Below are 27,054 nucleotides of genomic sequence, written 5' to 3'. Positions count from 1 at the left end.
GTCCTCATTTGCTTATAATTGTGAAAATGCATTTTGTGTGGTGTGTGTGTGTGAAGTATTTTTATGTACGTGTGTGCATGTGTGTAAAAGAGTGTGTTACCATGGGAACCTCAACATTACTGCTATCTGCTGTGAGATCTTAGGTATCTGTGTCTGGTTCACAGGGAGACGGTAACATCAGATACTATGAGGTCGGCACAGAGAAGCCCTACCTGCAGTACCTAATGGAGTTCAGGTCCCCGGCTCCACAGAAAGGCCTGGGTAAGTCAGTCACATCAATCAATGAATACTAAGTAGTCTCACAAATCGCAATGCCATCCTTCCAGGTCTCGTTCATCAGTGAGGAAACCTGTAAATTTAGGTTAATCAATGAGTGAAAATCCTACTTTTCTAACTCTTGGAACAACATTTCGGATACATGACAGGGTACAAGGTTTAGTTTTTTTTCTATTGGTCCTGAACCATAAAACTTGAGATCTGCACTCAGAACTCTGATGTTAGCGCAAAATTCCAATTGACATCAATGCATGATTTTAGAGGATGTGATCTCAAATTCAGCCCTCAGTGAACCCACAGCACAATCAGGAATCCTAACAAGCGGGACATTCGCAGCACTCAGATAGACCAGACTCGCCTCTCATCTCCAACTGAACTAGAGAAATGTTCCAGACATTCCGTTTCTATCCATGCTCAGTCTGAACATTGCTCCTGACAGTAGAAGCCCCTAGATTGGCATGGTATGTAAGGTGTCCATTTTAACTTCAAGACTCACCTCAACCCCCTTTTCCCTCTCTTTGTCCACCCTCACAGGAGTGATGCCAAAACATGGGCTGGACGTGGCGGCCTGCGAGGTGTTCCGCTTCTACAAGCTGGTGACTCTGAGGGGCCTCATCGAGCCCATCTCCATGATAGTCCCACGAAGGGTGAATGGAGTGCAGTGTTGGGGAAGCTACTCTGAAGCTACCAATCACTTCACAATGGAAGAACTTTAGCTACACTAGCCTTAGGAAAAATATAGTTTAGTTAACTGAAGGTTCATTTTAAATAGTAGTTCACTACATCCAAACTACTTAGTGATAAATTATCATATTTCAATCTGAAATGCCATAGATTACAAATTGCTAAAACAGATCCCTCTGGAATCATGTGTAATTTAGCCTGCTAAAAATGGAAACATTTTCAAGTGATAAGTAGGCAGGTCTGATGAAACAAAATAAAAAACGTTTCTGTTCTAGCAGTTAACTACACCGCTACATGGCAAAATGTAATTAACTACTGTGTGTGTGTGTGTGTGTGTGTGTGTGTGTGTGTGTGTGTGTGTGTGTGTGTGTGTGTGTGTGTGTGTGTGTGTGTGTGTGTGTGTGTGTGTGTGTGTGTGTGTGTGTGTGTGTGTGTGTGAGAGAGAGATGGTACAAATGTGCTTCATTGGTCAAGAAGGCCTCTAGCCTTTGGGACCTGGGTTCAAATCCTAAGAGTCCACAAATAGTAATATTACAGAAACTGTGTTAGGGCACTCAACACTGAATGCGTCAGCATAGTAAATCAAGTGATGTCAAATGTTGTCCTTCCTGGACAAAGGGAGTTGTCTGAGTCGCTTAGATACTGTATGATATTGGCCATTAATGCTACGTTAGTGTGGAATACTACCCAGGACAGAAGCTAGCTGAAATGTAATCCTCTCACCGTATGGGTTATGCTTGGCTTATCTCCCTTATCATACCACTTAGGTGCTTTCTAGACTAACACAAGGCAATGCAGCAGCATTCATTTTCTGCTTTGGGTGCTATAGGAATGATTAATATTGTCTTGTGGTTTTGCAGTCCGAGACATACCAGGAGGACATCTACCCTATGACAGCAGGCACAGAACCAGCCCTCACTGCAGATGAGTGGCTGAGTGGGATGGACAGAGGTGAGTAGTGCAATACTGCAAAATGGCATACACATGTAACTAATGTTTTTATGAAGACTGATACAAACATACAATTATGCAAACCTGGTGAGCATCATCCAAGTGTGTGTGTGTGCGCAGAGCCAGTGTTGATGTCCCTAAAGTCTGGATACAAGCGGCCCTGCCAGAAGGCCTTCAAGGCCCCTGTGAGGGAGAGGAAGACCATGGTGATGAATGGCCTGCTGGAGAGTATTCCACCCAAGACAGAGAACGAGGTGAAACCAATTGATGTGTTGTTGTGTATATGACGGTGGTATGTCCCTACTCACTCTCAGAAGCATTACCACGTCTTGAACAACATAGAATAGATAGCACACTGCACAACCACAGGCACTGTCTTGCCAATGCATCTGCACTATGCCTTTACCATGACCTTCTGTGTGTGTGTGTGTGTGTGTGTGTGTGTGTGTGTGTGTGTGTGTGTGTGTGTGTGTGTGTGTGTGTGTGTGTGTGTGTGTGTGTGTGTGTGTGTGTGTGTGTGTGTGTGTGTGTGTGTGTCATTCCTCTCTCCCAGCTCATGCGCACGTTCTTCAGGCAGCAAGATGAGCTAAAGAGGTTGAGAGAGGAGCTGGTGCAGAAAGACGTTAGACTCCAACAGCTGGAGCTGGAGCTCAACAACCTGCGGAACAACTCCAACAAACTGTGACCTTTGACCTGGCTGACCCCTGACCTCCCCACTCTGACCTCCTGCCCACTCAGGGAGAGAGATCACTGGTGGCCGACTCCCTTCCCTTCTTCCCGAAGTGTGCACCCCGGGTGGAAACTCCCTCTGTCTAGTCCATGCGGGTCCAGTGAGTGAGCCCGTGCTCACTTTCTGGGAGAAGGGTAAGGAATCGGAAGGCAACCTCTGTCACACTGTGTCCCTCACCCTGAGAGCGGGTCACCAAGCCCTGAACACTGCCAAAAATATACCCAGCACCACCCTACCTGGCTGCACCTCTTCATCCCTTCTCCATGTTCCAAAGAACTTCACCTCCTTCAGCAACAGAACCTTAGTATGTCCCCATTCAGCCAAAGCACCAAGACCAACTGTGGTAGATAGCTCTGCTTAGAATTTACTCAAGTTGACAGGATCAGTTATGTGGGGAGTGAAGCCATTGTTTCCCTTTAACTTCAAGCAGGCTCTGTCCTCAAGACATGAAATGTCATGTCTTGCGACTTGAAGGCCCTTGAATATGAGGACTTGTGAGGACTGTAGTTGCATAGCAGGGGGATTGAAGGTGTATCGCTGGGTTGAGCATGTGTAGTCTGTAGTCTCTGCAGTGGTCCTATCGGAGGATGGGGAAAGAGATGAGGCAATAGAGTGGTAACCAAGCCTATTCAAACAGATGGCTTGTCTAGTACTATTCATCCCATACATTATTCATCCTATTACTTATGACGAATCTGCGATAGAGCCTCATCATATTTTCACTTTATAGTTACATTTTGCCATTAAATGAACATTCTGACTAAAAAAATAAATAAATACATGAGCGCCATGTTAGACGAAAGGCAAAAACAGACTTTAAAGCCATATTGGGTGACAAATCTTTGCTGACTTGGTAGCAGGTTGACCACAACATGAACATGACTAAGGCTTTCCCAAGGTAGAAGGGACCCCTGAGAGATGTGTGTATGCCCCTCGACCACTGAGGGACCATGTCCTCGCAGACGTCTGTATGAAGTTGGTAGAGATGCTCGCAATTCACGTTGGCCACACGTAGCTACTCTGTGGTCATGTGTGACTACCGATCAGAGGTAACTAGCAACGGCAAACACTTATCATTTGACTGTATAATACAGTACGCCCGTAACCGGCAATGATACTGGTATATTTATATTGTAGTACATGATGATAGAACGATAGGAGAGAGTATTTATTGCAAGTAAAACAAATAATGTCATGTACGGAGAGAAAAATGATAGGGTAAGTGTATTAAGGATATAGCCATAGGCAGCAGTGGGTTTAGTAAGATACCCAAGGTAAATGTATGACTGCTAGAGGATGTTATTTCTTAATGACTGTAACATAATATCATAATATGTCTTCCTGAAGTTGCCCCTCTCCCTAAATAAATGCTTTGACACCATAACAATGAGTGTTCAGTACGTTGACATTTGTGGTTGAATCTGTGTACAGCTTAGTGGTATGCATCATCGGAACTGCGCGAAGCAACCATGCTGCAGAGAAACAAAAATGATATTAACAGTCTGTTCTAGAGAAGCACTGGAATTCTATATTCTGCCGTGAAAACGAGGTCAAAGGAACCACGCTTCTACATGGAGTCTCCACTAGGTGGAGCCCTTTCCCCAACTGCAGTGCTCTTCATGCTACATGACAGGGTGTATTATCTCTCTAATTCAATTACCAGTAGTTTAAAAAAAGGGGTGGTGATATATAAATACCCAATAGCAGCTGTTCCACCTCATCCACTTGGCTCAAGGGTTTTTGTCTCTACTTCTGAAGTGGTTATTTTGACAGCATCAATGGAACCTATTCCATTAATGGACATAGTGTCGTCTGAATGTATTCCTGACAAGGACATTTTTATAGATATCATTGAACAATCAGTTATATACACTATGTATACAAAGGTATGTGGACACCCCTTTTAAATTAGTGGATTCAGTTATTTCAGTCACACCTGTTGCTGACAGGTGTATAAAATCGAGCACACAGCCATGCAATCTCCACAGATTGCATGGCTGTGTGGCCTTACTGAAGAGCTCAGTGACTTTCAATGTGGCACCGTCAAAGGATGCCACCTTTCCAACAAGTAAGTTTGTCAAATTTCTGCCCTGCTAGAGCTGCCCTGGTCATCTGTAAGTGCGGTTATTGTGAAGTGGAAACATCTAGGAGCAACAACAGCTCAGCCACGAAGTGGGAGGCCACACAAGCTCACATAACGAGAGCTGAAGCGCATCGTGTGTAATAATTGTCTGTCCTCGGTTACAACACTCACAACCGAGTTCAAAACTGCCTCTGGAAACAACATCAGCACAAGAACTGTTCATTGGAAGCTTCGTGAAATGCGTTTCCATGGCCGAGCCATGGAAGTCTAATATCACCATGCGCGGATGTAAAGCTCGCCATTGGACTCTGGAGCAGTGGAAAACATGTTCTCTGGAGTAATGAATCACGCGTCACCATCTGGTAGTCTGACAGACCAATCTGGGTTGGAGGATGCCAGGAGAATGTTACTTGCCCGAATGCATTGTGCCAACTGTAAAGTTTGGTGGAGGAGGTATAATGGTCTGGGACTGTTTTGGTTCGGGTTTCAGCCCCTTAGTTCCAGTGAAGGGAAAACTTAACGCTACAGACAGTGGTAACCCGTCATTCAGGGCAGGTGGGGCAGAGCTCGACTTGTTTTGTTAAATATACACACAGTACCAGTCAAAGTATGGACACACCTACTCATTCAAGGGTATTTCTTTTTTCTCTACATTATAGAATCATAGTGAATACATTACAACTATTAAATAACACACATGGAATCATGTAGTAACCAAAAAAAGTGTTAAACAAAGATTTTAGATTCTTCAAAGTAGCCACCCTTTGCCTTGACGACAGCTTTGCACACTCTTGGCATTCTCTCAACCAGCTTCATGAGGTAGTCATCTGGAATGCATTTCAATTATCAGGTGTGACTTGTTAAAATTTAATTTGTGGAATTTCTTTCCTTAACATGTTTGAGCCAATCGAACAGCTCAAATAAGCAAAGAAAAATGGCAGTTCATCATTACTTAAAGATTACTTAAAGGTCAGTCAATCTGGAATATTAGACAAACTTTCAAAGTTCTTCAAGTGCAGTTGCAACAACCATCAAGTACTATGATGAAACTGGCTCTCAAGACGACCGCCACAGGAAAGGAAGACCCCAGAGTTACCTCTGCTGCAGAGAATAAGTTAATTAGAATTAATTGCACATCAGATTGCAGCCCAGTCTGGGTGAATTAGGCATTCATGGTCAAATTGCTGCAAAGAAACCACTACTAAAAGACACCAATAATAAGAAGAGAATTTCTTGGGAAAAGAAACACGAGCAATGGATATTAGACAAGACATTTAAATGTTCCCCGTAAACCGCTCGAGTGTTGCTTTACCAGTATGCTTAGGGTCATTGTCCTCCTGGAAGGTGAACCTCCGTCCCAGTCTCAAATCTCTGGAAGACTGAAACAGGTTTCCCTCAAGAATTTGCCTGTATTTAGCGCCAGCCACCAGTTTCCCAGTCCCTGATGATGAAAAACATCCCCACAGCATGATGCTGCCACCACCATGCTTCACTGTTTGGATGGTGTTCTCGGGGTGATTAGAAGAGTTGGGTTTGTGCCAGACATAGCGTTTTCCTTGATGGCCAAAAAGCAACATTTTAGTCTCATCTGACCAGAGTATATTCTTCCATATGTTTGGGGAGTCTCCCACGTGTCTTTTGGCGAATACCAAACGTGTTTGCTTATTTTTTTCTTTCAGCAATGGCATTTTTTCTGGCCACTCTTCCGTAAAGCCTACCTCTGTGGAGTGTACGGCTTAAAGTGGTCCTATGGACAGATACTCCCATATCCACTGTGGAGCTTTGCAACTCCTTCAGGGTTATCTTTGGTCTCTTTGTTGCCTCTCCAATTAATGCCCTCCTTGCCTGGTCCATGAGTTTTGGTGGTGCTTTGTGGGATGTTCAAAGTTTCAGATACTTTTTTATAACCCAACCTGATCTGTACTTCTCCACAACGTTGTCCCTGACCTGTTTAGAGAGCTCCTTGGTCTTCATGGTGCTGCTTGCTTGGTGGTGCCCCTTGCTTAGAGGTGTTGCAGCCTCTGGGCCCTTTCAGAACAGGTGTATATATACTGAGATCATGTGACAGATCATGTGACATTTAGATTGCACACAGGTGGACTTTATTTATCTAATTATGGGACTTCTGAAGGTAACTGGTTGCACCAGGTCTTATTAACAAGCTACATAGCAAAGGGGGTGAAAACATATGCACACGCACTTTTCAGTTTTTTAATTTTTAATTTCTTGAAACAAGTTTTTTATTTTTCATTTCACTTGGACTAGATTGTGTATGTCCGTTATATGAAATTCAAATAAAAAAATATTTAAATTACAGGTTGTAATGCTACAAAATAGGAAAAACACCAAGGGTGATGAATACTTTCGCAAGGCACTGTACAGTATACAGCATTCTAGGTACATAAGTGGACATTATAAAGCTCCATATCTTTTCAAACAAAACAATGGCCAGTTTGGGTCTCAGTTGTATGCACGTTTTTGTGGGCATTAGTTTTGTGGTTGTGCTCAGTAGTGGTGGTCAGTAGTTGCCTTGGCTGCCTCACCTTCTTCATAACTTTTGCCTACACTGCCACATATGCTCCTCTGTGTCTGTGAGTATCCATAGTAATGGATCTGTTAGAGCTGCTCAATGATGAGACAAGAGCTGTGTTTTTTTACCCTTTATTTAACTAGGCAAGTCAGTTAAGAACAAATTCTTATTTACAATGATGGCCTACCCTGGCCAAACCCGGACGACGCTGGGCCAATTGTGCGCCGTCCTATGGGATTCCCAATCACGGCCGGATGTGATGCAGCCTGGATTCAAACCAGGGACTGCAGCGGCGCCTCTTGCACTGAGATGCAGTGCCTTTTGTCTGACTTGTGGCAGTGGTCAAAACGGCAGTTGTTTGTCAAAAGTTGGGTAAAAACGTGTTAACGCAGTTACTAAAACAGCTGTATCGTTACATCCGTAGATGTTTCACAAACAGATTTGAATTGTAGAGAAGTAGACAAGTATATCATACCCTCTAAGTCGTTGGGGAAGTGGTAAAAGTGTCAGGTGTTTACAAAAAAGTTACAGAAAATGTTGAAGCGGTTACTAAGACGACTGTAACTTTTTATCGGAATTCTTCCAACCTCAGATTTGAATAGCCGAGAAGAAGACAGAGATTTCATACGCTTCAACTTTGTCTCTCAGATGTGGCAAAGTGGTCAAGGTAGCTGATTTGTGTCCAAAGTTGTATTGTTGCATTTACAGTGAATTGAATGTTGGACGGCATTAGATGTCACTATGGGGCCTTTCAGAATCTTGAGGAAATGTCATGAAAATGAATGAACAGATATCAGACAGTTTTATCCGAGCACACTATTCCAGACCGATCTTCGTGTTTTCAAGTTTGAATTACTTTTCTAGCTTAATAAACGGTGTAGGAGGAGCTGCATTCCAAATTATAATAAGAAAAAGAAGTATGACAAATATTCCGAATGGGACGTTTTCTTCGCAAGTCCCATTAATAACCAAGTCAGAAATCATTCCTACAATATCTAAAGTGTGGCTAGTAATAAAGCCACATGAGTAATAAGTAATTGAAGTATGACCAATAACGGTAGAATGTTGCTTCACAATCACACTAAGCACAGTATGTAAATCCCCGCATGCATGTTGATACCGAGATATGAGGGCAACCCACTGCTATTACACAACGTTATATCTAAGCGTTGATGCCTGTACTGAAAGCTGCTCAGCGGGGAGTGGGCTGTCAGACACAGCTGCTGGGTATCAGTACTCACTGCTGCCTGTTTTTGTCCCCTCCACCATCACTACAATAAGCCAGGCTGCCAACCAGGGAGTTTGGGTTTGGATGAGTGAAGAAAAATGTCAATGCTTGAGAAAGGTGCATCTTGAAAGCGTTGACCAGCTCAGAAAATTGGACATAGGCTTCTGCGTCAATACTATCTGTGTTGTAGGTAAGCACAACTCCTTATGCAAAGATTGCATGATTATGACTGGTGAAGGTATAAGACAGGTAATACTATGCTTTCCCGTCAATACAGGCTTATACGATTTTAAGCAGTGTTTTTTAGAACTATGTTGATTTAGTCTAACACTCCAGTGATTAACATTTGATTTAGTTCAGAATGTTTTTTATTTTTTTTATTTTTAATGACACCTTATTGCCAAAAGGAACTGGAGATATAATAGGCCTTGCCTATAAAAACGTTTGCGTTACAGTGAACATTTTTAAGATGATCATCAAAATATATGATGGTATGTATTATGCAATCTTATAACGGTTGCTGTATATTTTCTGGCCAAACAAATACTGTATACAAAGTTCCTCCTCCTATTCCATCAGGTTCATTCCATTTGATTTCAATAACTTTTAGACCACAACACTTTTGATTTCCACAAAAGTTGTCAGAAAGTTACTTTTTGGACCTGAATGCCAAAACATTTAGGAGATTGTCAAACATTTAGAGTGTTGTCAAACAATTTTATAATTTCTTGAAAAAACTTTTTTTTTATAAACATTTTGAAATTCTTTAACCTTTAATGGTAAACTCCTATAAAATGTGTGCATATGTTGTAGCTTAGTACCTATTTTACATAATATGAGGTGCTTGTGTTGTGCCCTCCATCGATTGAGCCATAGCATACTTGAATACAGGGTGGTTGGCATTTCAATCATAGAAATATAATTTATATAATGGACATATCCCGTCAGACCACTGCAATTTAGCTGATACGTCATTGAAATTGATATTGAATAGAAAATTTGACTTCCAAATATTACCACAAATATGGCCACAGGTCAACCCACCGTTGAATGTCAACTGAAATTGGAAGTCTATTCTATTATCTATATTTCTATGATTTCATGGCAGATTACAGTATAATTTCCAATTGATATTCCCATTCAAATCAACATTTTCAAATGTGTTGAACTCCAACCATCTTTGTGCTACCATATTAGAGTAGAAATTTCAAATGTATTGAAATGTTAGTACATTTATCACCTAAAACATGACACCCACCCTGTATTCAAGAGCATGCTGTGTCTCAACCGATGGTGGGCACAATACAAACCCCTCGGATGATGTAAAATAGGGTCTCAGTGTCACTCTGCTACCGTGGAATTGCACTCACACATACCTGTCTTTCACCATTCTATGTATCAGATGTCAGGACACTCTAGGCCTCAACTCGTGACAATCCAACCTTAAAACTGTTGAACATTAGCAAAGCTTATTATTATTATAACTAACCGCCAAAGGTTTCCCCATTCATCTGTGACATTACTCTCAGTAGGAAACATGACAATGTAACAGATGTCTCACCGTTCTCATTGTTCAATTGATAGTTGTATCAGCTTCATATCCACCAACGTCTGTAATGATGCATGTTTACGTCCTTCAGAATGACTATACAATCTTGATACTCAGAAGCATAATTTGCTCTTTAGCCACCATGCTTTGGGGCTATCCAAATTTTCTTAGTCTCTGGTGCTATTAGCCTTTCCATTTTCACATAACTATCTGTACTCCGAAAAGCTCTGTATTAAAACTTTTACTTCGACCAGATCCTGGGAGTCAAGTGTACTTTTTACCTTTACAAAGTCAACTTTCTACTGCAAATGACCATCTACAGTGTGTTGTAAAGAAGTGGGATTCATTCAACTCCACAACAGAGGTAAGTGGTTTACTTATGACCAGGATGCAAGTCATTAATTAGAGGCTCTGACATCCCCCTGGCAACCTCGGTCACGCTGTACTCTTTCTAGAGCTGTACTCTTTCTATAGAGCCATGTCTCACGAATGATTACCCTTTTCACATTACTGCGCTGACCTCAACCAAACTGAGCTGACTTGGAAACGTTCTTTCACATTGGTCTTGTTCGACATTGCGGCCAACAGTGCGGGCGACTGCCGACGGACTGATCTGCAAAAAACCTTGCATTGTAAATAACTACTCACTATTATTTGTAGGTCAGTCAGTCACAATTTACCCGTGATGCATTTAAGCGATAAGGCCCAAGGGGGTGTGGTGTGTGGCCAATATACTATGGCTTAGGGCTGCTCTTATGCATGACGAAACGCCTGGATACAGGCCTTAGCCATTGGATATTGGCCATATACCACAAATCCCCAAGGTGCCTTATTGCTATTATAAACTGGTTGCCAACGTAATTAGAGCAGTACAAATCAATGTTTTGTCATACCAGTGGTGTACGGTCGGATATACCACGGCTGTCAGCCAATCAGCATTCAGGGATCGAACCACCCGGTTTATAATATGGCTTTGATCCTCTTCAACCCGGCCATTGTCTTTAAAGGGGGGAGGCTATACAGACACGCCTGGTGCGCAAATTGATGATGTTTGTCATGCAAGGAGAGTCAAGTGGAGACGAAGCTGGGACTTGGGACTGTACAAAATCATTACATTTTTATCAGAGTAATTGTTGAAAATCACTGCAATAAATGGGCTTTAGCCATCACCCTGGCCGGATATTGGCTACACTATCTAGCTACTTCCCTCGCCTTACTGAGGCAAGCAGGAGCTAAAGGACACTGTGCCCCATGATGTGTTGCCTGACTGTAGCGCAAACTCTCCCCGTTGAGCAGTGTAGACTATCACAGTGACATCCAGATGGTTACTCTCAGTATTACAAGTTATTTATTATGTAGGCTGCTGTCCTGCTCTAAATAAAATCAAGTAGGATGGAACAAATTGGAGATAGTGTCTAAATCCAGATGAAGACCAATACTACAAGTTATTTCGCCCATCGAAGTAAACATCACGTTCTTTAACAAGTCGTAATTAGCGCCATGCTGCTGTTGCCAGCTAGCCATCATAAACTAGCTGTGAAGGGCTCATCAGCACCACTGGATCAGGACAACTGACTGAACTGAGTTTATTTGTCTTCACACTCAACTCTCAGCTGTGCGACATACTTCATCAATTTGGACAACAGGCGTGTCTATATAGCCTCTCCCTCTTTAAAGCTCCCTTTTTGCCGTGGCCTTATGTAGGTTATTTTGTGTGTTGACATTACAGCAGGCGTGGTGGTGAGTGTAAGAAGGCTACCATCCCAGCAGCACCATGAGTCTGGATGAGGATGCACGGTGGCTGGAGTGGGTCACCAAGCAGTTTGAGAGCATCGCGGGTGAAGACAAAGAAATTGACCTGGAGGAGTTCAAAACGGCCCTCAAGGTCAAGGAGGTGAGTCAGGGCTCAAGGGTCAACTGATTTGTCACTGTCCCCAAACTTTTTGGGGGAGGTTTTATGTATTTTGTTGCTTGTTTCTTTTGTGACAAATAAGCTCAAATAGGGCCGGGGTAGGATGGGTAGGGGGTACAGTGCAATAACGTCAAATACGTGAAGGTTCACATACAGAGCCGCCAAAAATGAACCGTCTCAATGTCTAACTTCCACTGACTCTAAGGGATTGTGCTTCACGGATTATGTACGGTATGCGAGTTGTACTTACTTTGTCCATAGAAGTCAGTGCTGTGTGATTCTGTGTGTGTTTCTGCAGTCTTTCTTTGCGGAGCGGTTCTTTGCGCTGTTTGACTCTGACGGTAGCAAAACCATCAGTCTGGATGAGCTGCTGGAGGCTCTGGACCTGCTGATCCATGGCAGCGAGACGGACAAGCTGCGCTTCCTCTTCCAGGTCTATGACGTCGATGGTATGTGTTTAGCCTAGTGCCAGATCTGTTTGTGCAGTCTTGACAATTGCCAGTGACCAGGAGTTGGCATGACGACACACATAGATCTGTGACCAAGCTTGCAAGTGTTACTTGTGAAGACAAAATGTGTGCATTATCCACCATTAAAACACACAGTGAAATAAAACATCTACACTTTTTTGGTATGCTATATATACCGATGTATGAGAATGGTCAGTGAAACCTCCACACATTGACTCACCTTTAGGACGTGCAGTTTATTGCGTCCAACTTAGCTGCCTATATTTTCATCACCTTGCAACAGACTATTGACAAGGATTTCTCTTGGCCTGCAGGCAGTGGCTCGATTGACCCAGACGAGCTGCGCACGGTGCTCAAGTCGTGCCTGCGCGAGAGCGCCATCTCCCTGCCAGAGGAGAAGCTGGACGACCTGACCCTGGCTCTGTTCGAGTCGGCTGACAAGGACAACAGCGGCTCCATCACCTTCGAGGAGCTCAAGGCCGAGCTGGAGAACTTCCCTGAGGTTATGGAGAACCTCACCATCAGGTCTCAAGGCACAGCTAACATGTTTAAACACGGGGGCTGGTTTCCCAGACACAAATGAAGCCCAGCCCTGGACTAAAAAGTTTAAGAATATGCTTCATTTTTGTCAGGGAACATGCCCAGAATGTATCAAACATGCAAAATATAAGGAAGGCTCACACGTCCGTACACGCATAAGATTTTGCCCTGTGACATTTTCTGTAGTCCCGTGTCTGTTCTCCAACTCTGTATCTCAGCGACATAGTCAATATGTCCCCAAAGAATGATCTTTACCGCAGACGAAGTGCCTAGATCCTAGATCAGCACTCCTATTCTGAAACTCTTTGTAAATATGGGCCCTCCATTTCCTCCACCACCTAGCGCTGCCAACTGGCTGAAGCCTCCCGGCCTGGAGCAGAAGAAGGGGCGGCATACCCCGCGCTACCTGACTCCAGCGTACTGGCACAACAACAGCCGGAAGCTCCTCTTTCTGTGCGCCTACACTTGCCTCAACCTGCTGCTGTTCATCACCGCCATGCTGAAGAACGCAGAGGGGGGATTCTGGTACATGGTGGCCAAGGGCTGCGGCCAGTGCCTCAACTTTAACTGTACCTTTGTCATGGTGAGGGAGATAGTGGGGAAGTGGGGGAGGGAGGGGGTGAATGTGGTTTGGTGGATAGAGATGAAGAGATATTCAGCAACTCTCGTTAAGGACAATGAATGTTTGCTTGATACGTCGATCTTTTAAACCAGCACGTTTTCGGCGAAGGCCTTCATGAGGGTATTGGTGTTAAGAGGTAGACATCGACATGCAGCTGTGACATTTCCCTTAGCAACACTAGACTTTCTGCATTGACTGTGTCTGTGTATCCGTGTATGTGTGTGTGTGTATACGTGTTTACATGTGAATGCGTGTAGGTGCTAATGCTGCGGCGCTGTTTGACCTGGCTGCGGGCCACTTGGGTGGTGAGGGTGTTGCCCCTGGACCAGAACATCCTGCTGCATCAGATGGTGGGCTACGCCATTGTCACCTTCTCCACCGTGCACACCACTGCCCACTTCATGAACTTTGGTACGAAGGAACACACACGCTCTAAACCACAAACACTCACATGTTATACACCTTCCCTCTCCCAGATGCAGTGAACCAGTCCCAAAAAATATTTTTAAGCCTTGCGACAATTGTTTCATGAGCTGAAATAAAAGGCCCCAGAAATGTTCCATGTGCACAAAAATCTTAATTCTCTCAAATTTTGTGCACAAATTTGTTAACATCCCTGTTAGTGAGTTAGTGCCCCATGGTGGCGGTGGGGTTGTGGTATGGGCAGGCATAAGCTACGGACAATGTACACAATTGCATTTTATCGATGGCAATTTGGATGCACAGAGATACCGTGGTGAGATCTTGAGGCTCATTGTTGTGCCATTCATCCGCCGCTATCACCTCATGTTTCAGCATGATAATGCACAGCCCCATGTCGCAAGAATCTGTACACAATTCCTGGAACCTGAAAATGTTCTAGATCTGCCACTTACCAAGCGTGTCACCATTTGAGCATGTTTGGGATGCTCTGGATCGACGTGTACGACAGCATCTTCCAGTTTCCGCAAATATCCATAAACTTCGCACAGCCGTTGAAGAGGAGTGGAATAACATTCAACAGGCAGCAATCAACAGCATGATCAACTCTATGTGAAGGAGATTTGTCACGCTGCATGAGGCAAATGGTGGTCTCACCAGATACTGACTGGTTTTTATTATCCACGCCCCTACTTTTTTTTAGGGTATCTGTGACCAACAAATGCATTTCTGCATTCCCGGTCGTGTAAATCCATAAATTAGGGCCTATGTATTTATTTCAATTGACTGATTTCCTTATAAGAACTGTAACTCAGTAAAATCTTTGAAATTGCTTCATGTTGCATTTTTTGGGGGGTTCAGTGTAGTATATACAGTACCAGTCAAAAGTTTGCACACACCTACTCATTCAAGGGTTTTTCTTTATTTTTTACTATTTTCTACATTGTAGAATAATAGTGAAGACATCACAACTATGAAATAACACATACATCATGTAGTAGCCAACAAAAAAAAATCAAAGTAGCCACTCTTTGCCTTGATGACAGGTTTGCACACTCTTGACATTCTCTTATCCAGCTTCATGAGGAAGTCACCTGGAATGCATTTAAATTAACAGGTGTGCATTAAAAGTTCATTTGTGGAATTTCTTTCCTTCTTAATGTGTTTGAGCCAATTGGTTGTGCTGTAACAAGGTAGGGGGGTATACAGAAGATAGCCCTATTTGGTAAAAGACCAAGTCCATATTATGGCAAGAACAGCTCAAATAAGCAAAAAGAAACGACAGTCCATCACTACTTTAAGACATGAAGGTCAGTCAATCCAGAAAATGTCAATAACTTTGAAAGTTATTCAAGGGCAGTAGCAAAAACCATCAAGCGCTATGATGAAACTGGCTCTCATGAGGACCACCACAGGAATGGAAGACCCGAAGTTACCTCTGCTGCAGAGGATAAGTTCATTAGAGTTAACTCGGATTGCAGCCCAAATAAATGCTTCACAGAGTTCAAGTAACAGACACATCTCAACATCAACTGTTAAGAGGAGACTGTGTGAATCAGACCTTCATGGTTGAATTGCTGCAAAGAAACCACTACTAAAGGACACCAATAATAAGAAGAGACTTGCTTGGACCAAGAAACACAAGCAATGGACATTAGACCGGTGGAAATCTGTCCTTTGGTCTGACGATTTTTGGTTCTAACCGCCGTGTCTTTGTGAGACACAGAGTAGGTGAATGGATGATCTACGCATGTGTGGTTCCCACCGTGAAGCATGGAGGAGGTGTGATGGTGTAGGGGTGCTTTGCTGGTGACACTGTCAGTGATTAGAATTCAAGGCATACTTAACCAGCATGGCTACGACAGCATTCTGCAGCGAAAAGCCATCCCATCTGGTTTGCGCTTAGTGGAACTATCATTTGTTTTTCAACAGAACAAAGACCCAACACACATCTCTAGGCTGTATAAGGGCTATTTGACCAAGGAGAGTGATGGAGTGCTGCATCAGGTGACCTGGCCTCCACAATCAACCGACCTCAACCCAATTGAGATGGTTTGGGATGAGTTGGACTGCAGAGTGAAGGAAAAGCAGTCAACAAGTGCTCAGCATATATGGGGACTCCTTCGAAACTGTTGGAAAGGCATTCCAGGTGAATCTGATTGAGAGAATGCAAACCTGTCATCAAGGCAAAGGGTGGCTACTTTGAAGAATCTAAAATCTAAAATATATTTTGATTTGTTTAACACTTTTTTGTTTACTGCATGATTCCATATGTGTTATTTCATAGTTTTGATGTCTTCACTATCATTCTATAATGTAGAAAATAGTAAAGATAAAGAATGAGTAGGTGCGTCCGAACTTTTGACTGGTACTATATTTTGGCTATAATTAGAATGCCAAATGTGTTTAATAAGACTGAGTACACATCAATGTTTCCCATATCAATACTTATTACCTCACCTAAACACATATTTAGATGGGTTGGCTGACAAAATCACGAAAACGAATCATGCTTTGTTATGATTTTGAACGGTCAGATAGCTAGCAACAATTACAAGAAGATGCCATATGGGAAATCGTAGGTGGCTCGTTTCCGCTAGTTGTATCTTGTTCTTGATACCATGTCTTGTTTTGAGGTGTTTTGACTTATTTCATGTCAACACTAAATAATATGGCTCAAATTCGTTAGCTAGGTAACCAACAACAGTAATTATGTCTTTGTGCATTGTGCAAATGTATTTATGTTTTCAATAAACATTTGAAGACAAAATATAGTTTACATGTTGTCAACAATCTAAGCCAACCCCGTCTGTTTTGCCCCATAGTTGCGCACGTGATGGTTTTGTTGCTAAACAACCAACCCATTTATTGGTTTCAATTTAATGTTTTGGTAATTGCATCCCTGAATGATGTCTCTAGACTGGAGGGTACACAAGATGAGGCTGGTGGGACGACTGATAGTGGAATGGGCTCATTTTAATGCCAGAATGGAATTAATGGAATGGTAATTTGTTTGATGTGTTTGATACTGTTCCATTTATTCCATTCCAGCCATTACAATGAGCCCGTCCTCCTATAGCTCCTCCCCCCAGCCTCCTCTGTGGAACCACACATAACAGCATGTTTATGTTTAGATTGATCTTGCCCTTGGTCTAAGGTGGTGCTGTATTGTGGCTTTCAACTGATCGATCACATTTATTTATAAACCTCTTTTTACATCAGCAGTTTTCACAAAGTGTTTTTACAGTAACATGGTCTGATCTTTTGTTTCCTCCTTCAGTACACCTATCTCAGAACAGCAGCTACAGCCTGTGGGAGCACCTTTTCACTACTCGGCCAGGGATTGGCTGGGTGCAGGGCTCTGCATCCCTTACCGGCATGGTGCTACAGATCATGATCTGTCTAATGGTGGTCTGTTCCAGCACCTTTGTCCGCCGCAGCGGACATTTTGAGGTACAGTTGACAATCTAGCTAGTAATTTAGCAGGCGCTCATATACAAACTTTGAAGTTTTATTAGTCTTATGTACGGGATACGCATGGTATACACCAGGGTTCTCCAACTGGCAAACCATTTTATTTGGACATAAAAGATTAAAAACACCAGCAAATCAGCTCCAATTTATTAACATTTTGTGAATCTGTTCCCAAGTATTCCCACGCATATGAGAGACACGTGATCGTATACATACAGTGCATTCGGAAAGTATTCAAGCCCTTGACTTTTTCCACATTTTATTACTTTACAGCCATATTCTAAAATGGATGAATCTACACACAATACCCCAATAATGACAAAGCAAAAGCAGGTTTTTAGACATCAAAACCCCAGAAATATCACATTTAAATAAGTATTCAGACCCTTTACTCAGTACTTTGTTGAAGCACCTTTGACAGTGATTACAGCCTCAAGTCTTCTTGGGTATGACGCTACTAGCTTGGCACACCTCCCATTCTTCTCTGCATATCCTCTCAAGTTCTGTGGGGTTGGATGGGGAGCATAGCTGCACAGCTATTTTCAGGTCTCTCCATAGATGTCCGATCGTGTTCAAGTCTGGGATCTGACTGGGCCACTCAAGGACATTCAGAGACTTGTCCCAAAGCCACTCCTGCGTGGTCTTGGCTGTGTGCTTAGGGTTATTGTCCTGTTGGAAGGTGAACCTTCACCCCAGCCTGAGGTTCTGAGTGCTCTGGAGCAGGTTTTCATCAAGGATTTCAGAATGATGGAGGCCACTGTGTTCATGGTGACCTTCAATGCTGCAGACATTTTTTGGTACCCTTTCCCAGATCTGTGCCTCGACACGATCCTGTCTCGGAGCTCTACGGACAATTCCTACAACTTCATGGCTTGATTTTTTCTATGACATGCAATGTCAACTGTGGGACCTTATATAGACAGGTGTGTGCCTTTCCAAATCGTGTCAAATCAAATTAATTTACCACAGGTGGACTCAAGTTGTAGAAACATCTCAAGGATGATCAATGGAAACAGGATTCACCTGAGCTAAATTTCGAGTTTCATAGCAAAGGGCCTGAATACTTATGTAAGTAAGGTATTTCTGTTTTTATTTGTAATACATTTGCGAAAATGTCTAAAAACAGTTTTCATTTTTTTGTTATTTGTCAGTTCTCTTTATCTAATATTAGGTTTTGGTTGAAGATATGATAGCATTCACTATCACAAATATGTACAAATAGAGAAAATCAGAAAGGGGTGAAATACTTTTTCATGGCACTGTACATTCACGTACACGAGCTCCCTCCATCGCTACACCCAAATACTCCAATTTTTTCTTATTTCTGTGTGTTGTTTCCCCAGGTGTTCTACTGGTCCCATCTGTCCTATGTGTGGGTGTGGGCTTTGCTGGTGGTGCACTGTGCCAACTTCTGGAAGTGGTTTGTGGTGCCTGGTGTGATCTTCCTGCTGGAGAAACTAGTGGGCGTTGCTGTTTCTCACATGGGAGGCCTCTACATCGTGGAGGTCAACCTGCTGCCATCTAAGGTACATCATATTCCAACCTACCAACCCTACTATAAGGCGAGAAAAGTCAACTAGCATTGTGCAGTGTGGACAGAGTGTAGATGGCTCTGTTAGCCTAGCAGTTCATGTCTTCATTTTTGTTCAGAGACCATTTTTTATTCCCCCCCCCCCCCCCCCCCCCCCCCCCCCCCCCTGAGAGTGTTGAAAAATGTCTGTTACTTGCAGGTGACCCATCTGGTAATCAAGCGGCCCCAGTTTTTCCACTTCAAACCAGGGGACTATGTTTACATCAACATTCCAGACATCGCAAAGTATGAGTGGCATCCTTTCACCATCAGCAGTGCCCCAGAGCAGCCAGGTTTTTATTTTAATTTAACCTTTTAGCAGGGAGTCCCATTTGAGACCAATACAAATATACAAGATCACAAAACATACTTAAGAGAAACAATCACATTCCTCGAAGAAAGAGGTTCCTAATCAACCATTTGAATTGCCCGAGAGGCACCCAGTACATATAGTTGCAGGGAACTCTGTAGATTGTTAGCCACCCCTGAAACCGAGTATGTTAACTCATACAGTCTAAATTATGTTAAGTATGGCGGAAGTGTCACGGCTTTCTGTTGAAGGAGAGGCGGACCAAAACGCAGCGTGGTTATTTTTTATACATCTTTAATAAAGATGAAAATAGAACAATATACAAAAACAAGAAATGTGAAAAACCCAAACACAGCCCTATCTGGTGTAACAAACACAAAGACAGGAACAATCACCCACAAAACCCAACACCAAACAGGCTACCTAAATATGGTTCCCAATCAGAGACAATGACTAACACCTGCCTCTGATTGAGAACCATATCAGGCCCAAACACAGAAACAGACAAACAAGACATCCAACATAGAATGCCCACTCAGATCACACCCTGACCAAACAAAACATAGAACATACAAAGCAAACTATGGTCAGTGTGTGACAGGAAGTTTATGTAAGAGAGCTTTGTAAATAAAAAGAGAGCATTGAATCGATCTACGTATTCAAAGAGGGTCAGCCTACTTTCTGGTAAAGAATGCAATGATGTGTACTGAACCTGTCGCTCGTAATAAAGCACAGTGCGCTATGATAAACGGCGTCCAATAGCTTCAATATAGTGGCAGATGCATTCATATAGACATTGGTACACTCAGTTTGTCTAAAAACTGTGTTACATCCAGTTCCCCACTCTCTCTAAACTAGAATGTAATACAAAATGTAACTTTATTGTTCATTAGTTAGAACGGGAATTTATCTTCTGCCGTTCCTAACGCCCACAAGTCAGCCTCAGAGGATGGAGAGCAATTGTACATGGGATCAGACACCAGCAGCTTTCCATCTGCCAGTTCTTTTCCATTCCCATTTTTCTGTGTCCCAGACCGGGGCTTGAACAAGCAAACTTCCAGCTGCTGGTCTGCCTCTCTAACCTCTAGGCAACTTCTGCCTCCAAATTAAACTAAACTTACAAACGTGCACACATGGTCCAGTTGCAGCTTTGACATCCATGAACATTTCCATACAACTCAATGGAGTGTGTCTGCGCTTGCACATCCCTTTCTGAAAAGATACTCTGTGGTTGCATATCCGCTCCATGGGCCAGTGGACCAATCGTCTGTATGAGTACTTCAGGCAGCCAGACAGCCAGGTGGTCAGCACCAAGAGACTGAGCGCCAGCCTGAAGGACAGACGGCACCAGAGGAGGGCCCAGGTTCTCTACCTTCTTTTTCGCCCACTACTTATAATTCTCTCTGTTAGCAATACAATACAATTCTACATACACAAAGTCAAAACAATACAATTAAGTAGGACCCTGGAATATGGGAGTGGGCTAAATCATTAGATTTTCTTGCAGGAGGAGCTGTTTAAATGTGCGAACTGCAACGGGACGGTGGCCTCCAACGAGGACGATGCCATCGAGCTAACCCTGTATCGACAAAACGGGTGTAGACCAGGGCCAGGACCATGCCCAGGACCAGGGCCACAGGGGCCCAACCCAGACCAGCAGAACCAAGCAGAGAGAGGAGAAGGCCCCCAACTCAGAGAGGTATGATCTGGGCCCCTTATAAGATATGCAACATAGAATAAAGATATTTATCATACAAAAGAGCTGAAACTCTGAGTGATGTTTCAAATGTTTACTCAGCGAAGATGTACAGCTGAACGCATATATTCAACACAGTGCAGTGTCAACTTATACCCTTAGCTCTTAACCCCTCACTTTCCACAAAGATGTACTTCAGTACTTTTCCATCACCCAGGATTTCTCCGTGCTCCTATGTCCATATCACAGGACATTATCAATCAGGAGAAGCCTTGAGTTAATGGGACGACACATTCCTACAGTCCACTGCAATCCACCAAATAATTACACTTCTCATACACAAAGAGCTTGAACCTAACACTACTTTCAGTCTCTGAGGATCTATTCATACTAAGAGGATATAATGATATAAAAGAGTAAAGATATAAAACAGTAATTTGCAATCTATCGCCCATATTCATAAAGGGTCGCAGGGCAGGAGTTCTGATCTAGGATCAGTTTTGCCTTTTAGATCATAATGAATTAGATTATATGGAAAGGAGGGGACCTGAACCTAGATCAGCACTCCTAGTCTGAGAGGCTTTAAGAATACGAGCCCAGGTCCCCCATGTCCACATCATTTTATTTATTTTGATCTAAAAGGCAAAACTGTTCCAATATCAGCACTTTTACACTAAGACGCTTTAGGAATGTGGGCCCTGGTCTGACAGTACAGGAGTTTGGGTCACTGGGTTACTGTTGTAATGCATTATGATAACATCTTATTACTTATTTTAAAACTGATGATTCATCCATTTGTTCCTCCCGACCAACATAGACCACAGCCAAGCTTAGTGAAAACCACAGGTTCTGCAACGTCAAAGTGAGTTTGACTTCAACCTGCTCCTGTAACATTTAATTGTTGATAATGTACATAGGCATACATAACATATTACTAACCCTATTTTAAGACATTATAAAAGGCTTATAACAAGTTATGAAGCATTATACCATCAAGGTGATATGTCATTATCTTATTAGCTATCTAGACGTTCACATTAGGTTTGAATGTACTCTGTGTCTGTATCTCTGTCTGTCAGTGCTTCGTGGATGGGCCCTATGGGACTCCGACGAGACAGATCTTTGCCTCTGAACACGCGGTGTTAATCGGTGCCGGTATTGGGATCACGCCTTTCGCCTCCATCTTACAGAGCATCATGTACCAGTAAGTACATGCTAGGTTGCCCTGGAATGGAAACACCGAGAATTTAAAAGCACTACAGTATACATCAAATGAAATACCCAAGTAACCCGAGCTATGGTGCAAGCTATAATCCTACAATGATGATTATGGCGCCAATGTCTACGTTTCTTAAAGCTTAGCCCAATACTATGGTTATTAATAACTAAAAATGTTCCTGCATATTCTGCTGTAAGTCAATTTCCTAACAACTTTGGTTGGTGTGGGCAATAAAGTTTTGAGTTTTGCATTTTTACTTCTGATTTCTATTTCAGCTATCGCATGAGGAAACAGAACTGTCCCAACTGCAGCTACTCGTGGTGTGAGAACATCAAGGACAGTGAGATGAAACTGAGGAAGGTAAGACCCACTGCAGATGACAGATGCCCATTGGGCCTGAAAGCTTGAAGTTATTAGCCTGGTCCCAGATCTGTTAGTGCAGTCTTGCATACTCCTGTGGCCAAGTCAGCAAGACATCATGAACAGATCTGGGACCAGGCTAAAAAAATATTAGTTATAGTAAACATTTGTTAAACACTCGGTTTGTGGTTCTCCTACAGGTTGACTTTATCTGGATCAACAGAGACCAGAAATCATTTGAGTGGTTTGTGAGCCTCCTGACCAAACTGGAGATGGATCAGGCTGACGAAGAGCCAGAGGGTAAGTGAGAGGAGGAATGAAAGATACAGAGATGGAGGGAGGACAAAGAAAGGAAGAGTAAGATCTTCTATAAGAGAAACACCACTGTGTGTTTGGCGTCAAATCTAACGTTTGTTCCACTCCTGTGTTTCTCTGTGTAAGGCACATGTGTAAATGCCTTTTGTTTAAGTTATCTATCTTATTACTGTTTTCACTGTAAAGTGGTTACAATTTTAAATGCACTTTAAATAAAGTTTGATTCGATTTTTGAACCCTCAGGCCGCTTCTTGGAGATGCACATGTACATGACCTCTGCCCTCAGCAAGAATGACATGAAGGCCATCGGCCTGCAGATGGCACTAGACCTCCTGGCCAAGAAGGAAAAGAGGGATTCCATCACTGGCCTTCGCACCCGCACACAGCCAGGGAGGCCAGAGTGGGGGAAGGTATGGATGTCAAACTGTATCTCTGTATATATCTGTACCTGTCCATTATAAAGCTCATAGAGCATTTTTCAGCTAATCTTGAAGAGATGCACCATTTCTAAATCGGTATGGGGTGCCTCTGTTTTATTTCGTTGTTGGCTATAAGGGCCCTGAGTTTTTCCCTGGTCAGGTTAGGTGGTCAGGAAAAACCTGCAATGAGTCGTGATTCGGTGACATGCAAGCTTGTGGGTCCTGTCCAACCTCCGTACATTGAAAATGTCCTCTTCTTTCACGTGTATCAACCGCAGGTGTTCCAGAAAGTGGCAGAGGAGAAGAAAGGGAAGGTTCATGTGTTCTACTGTGGAGCCCCTGCACTGGCTAAACTCATCAAGGCCCAGTGTGAGCACTTTGGATTCAACTTCTACAAGGAGAACTTTTGAGGACTGTCCAACATTTTTCCTGACTGACATCAGCACCCTCAACTAAATCCACACACCTATGTGCTGATCTATGTCAACAGTTTCTGTACCATACAGGCTGGTTGTCCACAAGCACTATCTCGTGCTGAATCCGCACTATGCCGTTGCCAACCCAAGTATGTGAAACCGACAATCAGTATGCTGCTAACATCTTTGCTTCTTCCACTGTCCCTGCCCCCTTACTGGGCTCGAACCAGTGGTCCTCTGAATTCAAACACACCGCCCTCCTTGAAAACATACCAATTAGTTGTGCTATAAAAAAAAGATCCGATAGGACCATTGGCGTGCCTGCCCTTAATGCTTGCCTTGGTCAAGAAGTATAATGTGGGCCTTTATACTGTATATTCTATCACATTTAGTATTCAAATGGATCTACCTTGCTTTAAACCAACACATATTCCAAAGCACAAATACTAAATGGCAGACATTGTGACAGAGAATGAAATTATGTTCACACCATACACAGTTAATGTACCTCTTAACTATGTGTTGTTGCCAATGGATGTGATGTTTTTTTTTTTAACTAGACAAGTCAGTTAAGAACAAATTCTTATTTATTTAACTTATTTTGACAGCCTACCCCAAACAACACTGGGCCAATTGCGCGCCGCCCAAACCATGGCCAGTTGTGATACAGCTTGGAATTGAACCAGGGTCTGTAGTGAGTTCTCTAGCACTGAGCCTTAGACCACTACGCCACTCGGGAGCAGTGCTTGTATTGGATGTATTGTAGTAGATATATTTGATGTTTCTGCTTAAATCTTCATGGAAGGTTGTTAAGATACAAAATACAGCATAATATGCACCTTGGTGGAAGGGATAAATGGGTAAGCCTAAGTAATGTAGTGATTGTTCTGCATCCTGGGTAAGACCAGAAGATGTCCATTATTATAGGAAATATAGAACATATCAAACTAACGTTACAATTTTATAAAACGTATAGCTATTCTATGTTATGTAACTAAAGTGCCTTCAGAAAGTATTCACACCCCTTGACCTTTTCCACGTTTTATTTTATTACAGCCTGAATTTAAAATAGATACAATTTAGATTTTTTTTTTGTCACTGCCCTACACAAATGTATTAAAAATGAAAAGCTGAAATATCTTCAACCCCTTTGTCATGGCAAGCCTAAATACATTCAGGAGTAAAAATGTGCTTAACAAGTCACATAATAAGTTGCATGGACTCACTGTGTGCAATAATAGTGTTTCACATGATTTTTGAATGACTAACTCATCTCTGTACCCCACAAATACAATTATCTGTAAGGTCCCTCAGTCGAGCAGTGAATTTCAAACACAGATTCAACCACAAAGACAAGGGAGGTTTTCCAATGCCTCGCAAAGAAGGGCACCTATTGGTAGATGGGTAAAAATATAAAAAGCAGACATTGAGTATCCCTTTGAGCATGGTGAAGTTATTAATTACACTTTGGATGGTGTATCAATACACCCAGTCACTACAACGATACACATGTCCTTCCTAACTCAGGACTTCACCATGAGGCTAATGTTGACTCTAAAACAGTTTAATGGCTGTGATAGAACAAAACTGAAGAGGATGGATCAACAACATTGTAGTTACTCCACAATACTAACCTATTTGAGTAAAAAGAAGGAAGCATGTACAACAAGGCACTAAAGTAATACTGTAAACAATGTGGCAAAGTAATTAACTTTTTGTCCTGAAAGTCTTATGTTTGGGGCAAATCCAATACTACAGATTACTGTATATCACTCTCCATATTTTCAAGCATAGTGGTGGCTGCATCATGTTATGGGTATGCTTGCAATCGTTAAGGACTGGGGACTTTTTCAGGATAAAGAAATAGAGGAAAGCCTGGTTCATTCTGCTTTCCAAAAGATACTGGGAGACAAATTCACCTTTCAGCAGGACAATAACTTAAAACACAAGGTCAAATATACACTGGAGTTGCTTACCATGACAACATTGAATGTTCCTGAGTGGCCTAGTTACGGTGCAACCAACTTGACAGAGCTTAATAATTTCTAAAAGAATATTGTGCAAATATTGTACAATCCAGGTGTGCAATGCTCTTGGAGGCTTACCCATAAAAACTCACTGCTATAATCTCTGCCAAAGGTGATTCTAACATCAGGGTCAGCGTGTTGAATAATTATCTAGTAAAAATATTTGTGATTTTTTTTCCATTCTTTTTTTATTTTTTATATATTTTTTACAAATGTTAGTATTTTTTCTTCCACTTTTACATTGGAGTATTTTGAATAAATTGTTGACCAAAAATAATAATTATATCAATTTTAATCACACTTTGTAACACAACCAAATGTGGACTTACTGGGGTGTGAATACTTTCTGAAGGCACTGTATGTAATTTACATCATGTAAATAGTGTAGATTTACATTTCTGTTCAATAGTGTATTATTGATAGCTATTATAAATATTAATTTTAGATTTACATTTCTGTTATATTATTGGTAGTTACATTGTATTTGTTTATTTAGGTTTCACTGCAATTCAGCTTTTAGCTGCCAATGTTGTACAACATGAATAAACTAAACTATGATTATTATAAATGCATAGCATAGCAGTTTATATGATATTATGAACAGAGTGACTAAATGTTCGAGAAACATTTATAGTATGTGAATATGGATCTATATAAGAACATTGTATTTTGTAAGTGGTAATGGTTTTATTTGTTGTAACCGACAGTCTATAAAACTATCCAGAATGCCAATCCAAAACAAGTCTGTCTGTATAGACCTGTCTAAAGCATAGTTTGGTGAGCAATGTGATTTGCCCTGTTGCCTTGTTGAAATTATACAATTATTTCCTGCGCACTGAATGGTGTAAGGGGTTCTAGGGGAACTAACTGCAATAAATGAAATGCAGTTCAGAAAATGAATTGTTTTTCAGACATTGTGTCTATATGTGAGTTATTTGAGCAGTCTTTACATAGCCTCCATATCCTTTGATTAAAAAAAAGGGCTTGTGTGCCTATACAGAAAAGTTTGCCTCTAGGGGTGTTCTCTAGCCAAAGGAGGTTCTTATAGGCTGTGTTTTCTGCCTGTCAAAACGCAGCCAATGTGTGTTCGAGCAGTAAGCCTTACTAAGACGACTATAAAAATAAAGTTGTGAGTGAAGTCAGGGAAGGGGCATCTGCGACAGCCGAAAGTCAGACACTGTAGTGGTTTTCTAACATCATGGCAAGGCTCATGCTGGCTTCACATGCTCATGGGAAACTGGGAAGTCGTAAAT

General features: G+C 42.2%; 2 protein-coding genes across 2 annotated transcripts in view; both read left to right on the top strand.

The window, feature by feature from the left end:
• Nucleotides 1–4,022, top strand: part of LOC139368648 (coronin, actin binding protein, 2Bb) — a 42,608-nt gene extending 38,586 nt beyond the window's left edge. Inside the window, exons 8-12 of the mRNA XM_071107800.1 lie at nt 165–261; nt 811–923; nt 1,821–1,911; nt 2,032–2,165; nt 2,465–4,022. Coding sequence (XP_070963901.1) covers nt 165–261; nt 811–923; nt 1,821–1,911; nt 2,032–2,165; nt 2,465–2,596 — 567 coding nt within the window. The 3' untranslated portion in view covers nt 2,597–4,022. The remainder of the gene's footprint in view (nt 1–164; nt 262–810; nt 924–1,820; nt 1,912–2,031; nt 2,166–2,464) is intronic.
• Nucleotides 4,023–11,805: 7,783 nt separating this feature from the next.
• On the top strand, nt 11,806–23,768 carry LOC139381306 (NADPH oxidase, EF-hand calcium binding domain 5). Its single transcript, XM_071124761.1, has 16 exons — nt 11,806–11,925; nt 12,242–12,392; nt 12,728–12,938; nt 13,296–13,536; nt 13,833–13,986; nt 17,276–17,448; nt 18,813–18,995; nt 19,200–19,332; nt 20,570–20,712; nt 20,857–21,048; nt 21,863–21,907; nt 22,125–22,249; nt 22,540–22,624; nt 22,825–22,924; nt 23,183–23,349; nt 23,637–23,768. Exons 1-16 carry the CDS (start codon nt 11,806–11,808, stop codon nt 23,766–23,768), a joined length of 2,355 nt encoding a protein of 784 aa, XP_070980862.1.
• The last annotated feature ends 3,286 nt before the right edge of the window (nt 23,769–27,054 follow it).

This window comes from Oncorhynchus clarkii, chromosome 2, assembly GCF_045791955.1.
Source record: "Oncorhynchus clarkii lewisi isolate Uvic-CL-2024 chromosome 2, UVic_Ocla_1.0, whole genome shotgun sequence".
Taxonomy (NCBI): domain Eukaryota; kingdom Metazoa; phylum Chordata; class Actinopteri; order Salmoniformes; family Salmonidae; genus Oncorhynchus; species Oncorhynchus clarkii.
This window is presented reverse-complemented; position numbering and strand designations above follow the sequence as displayed.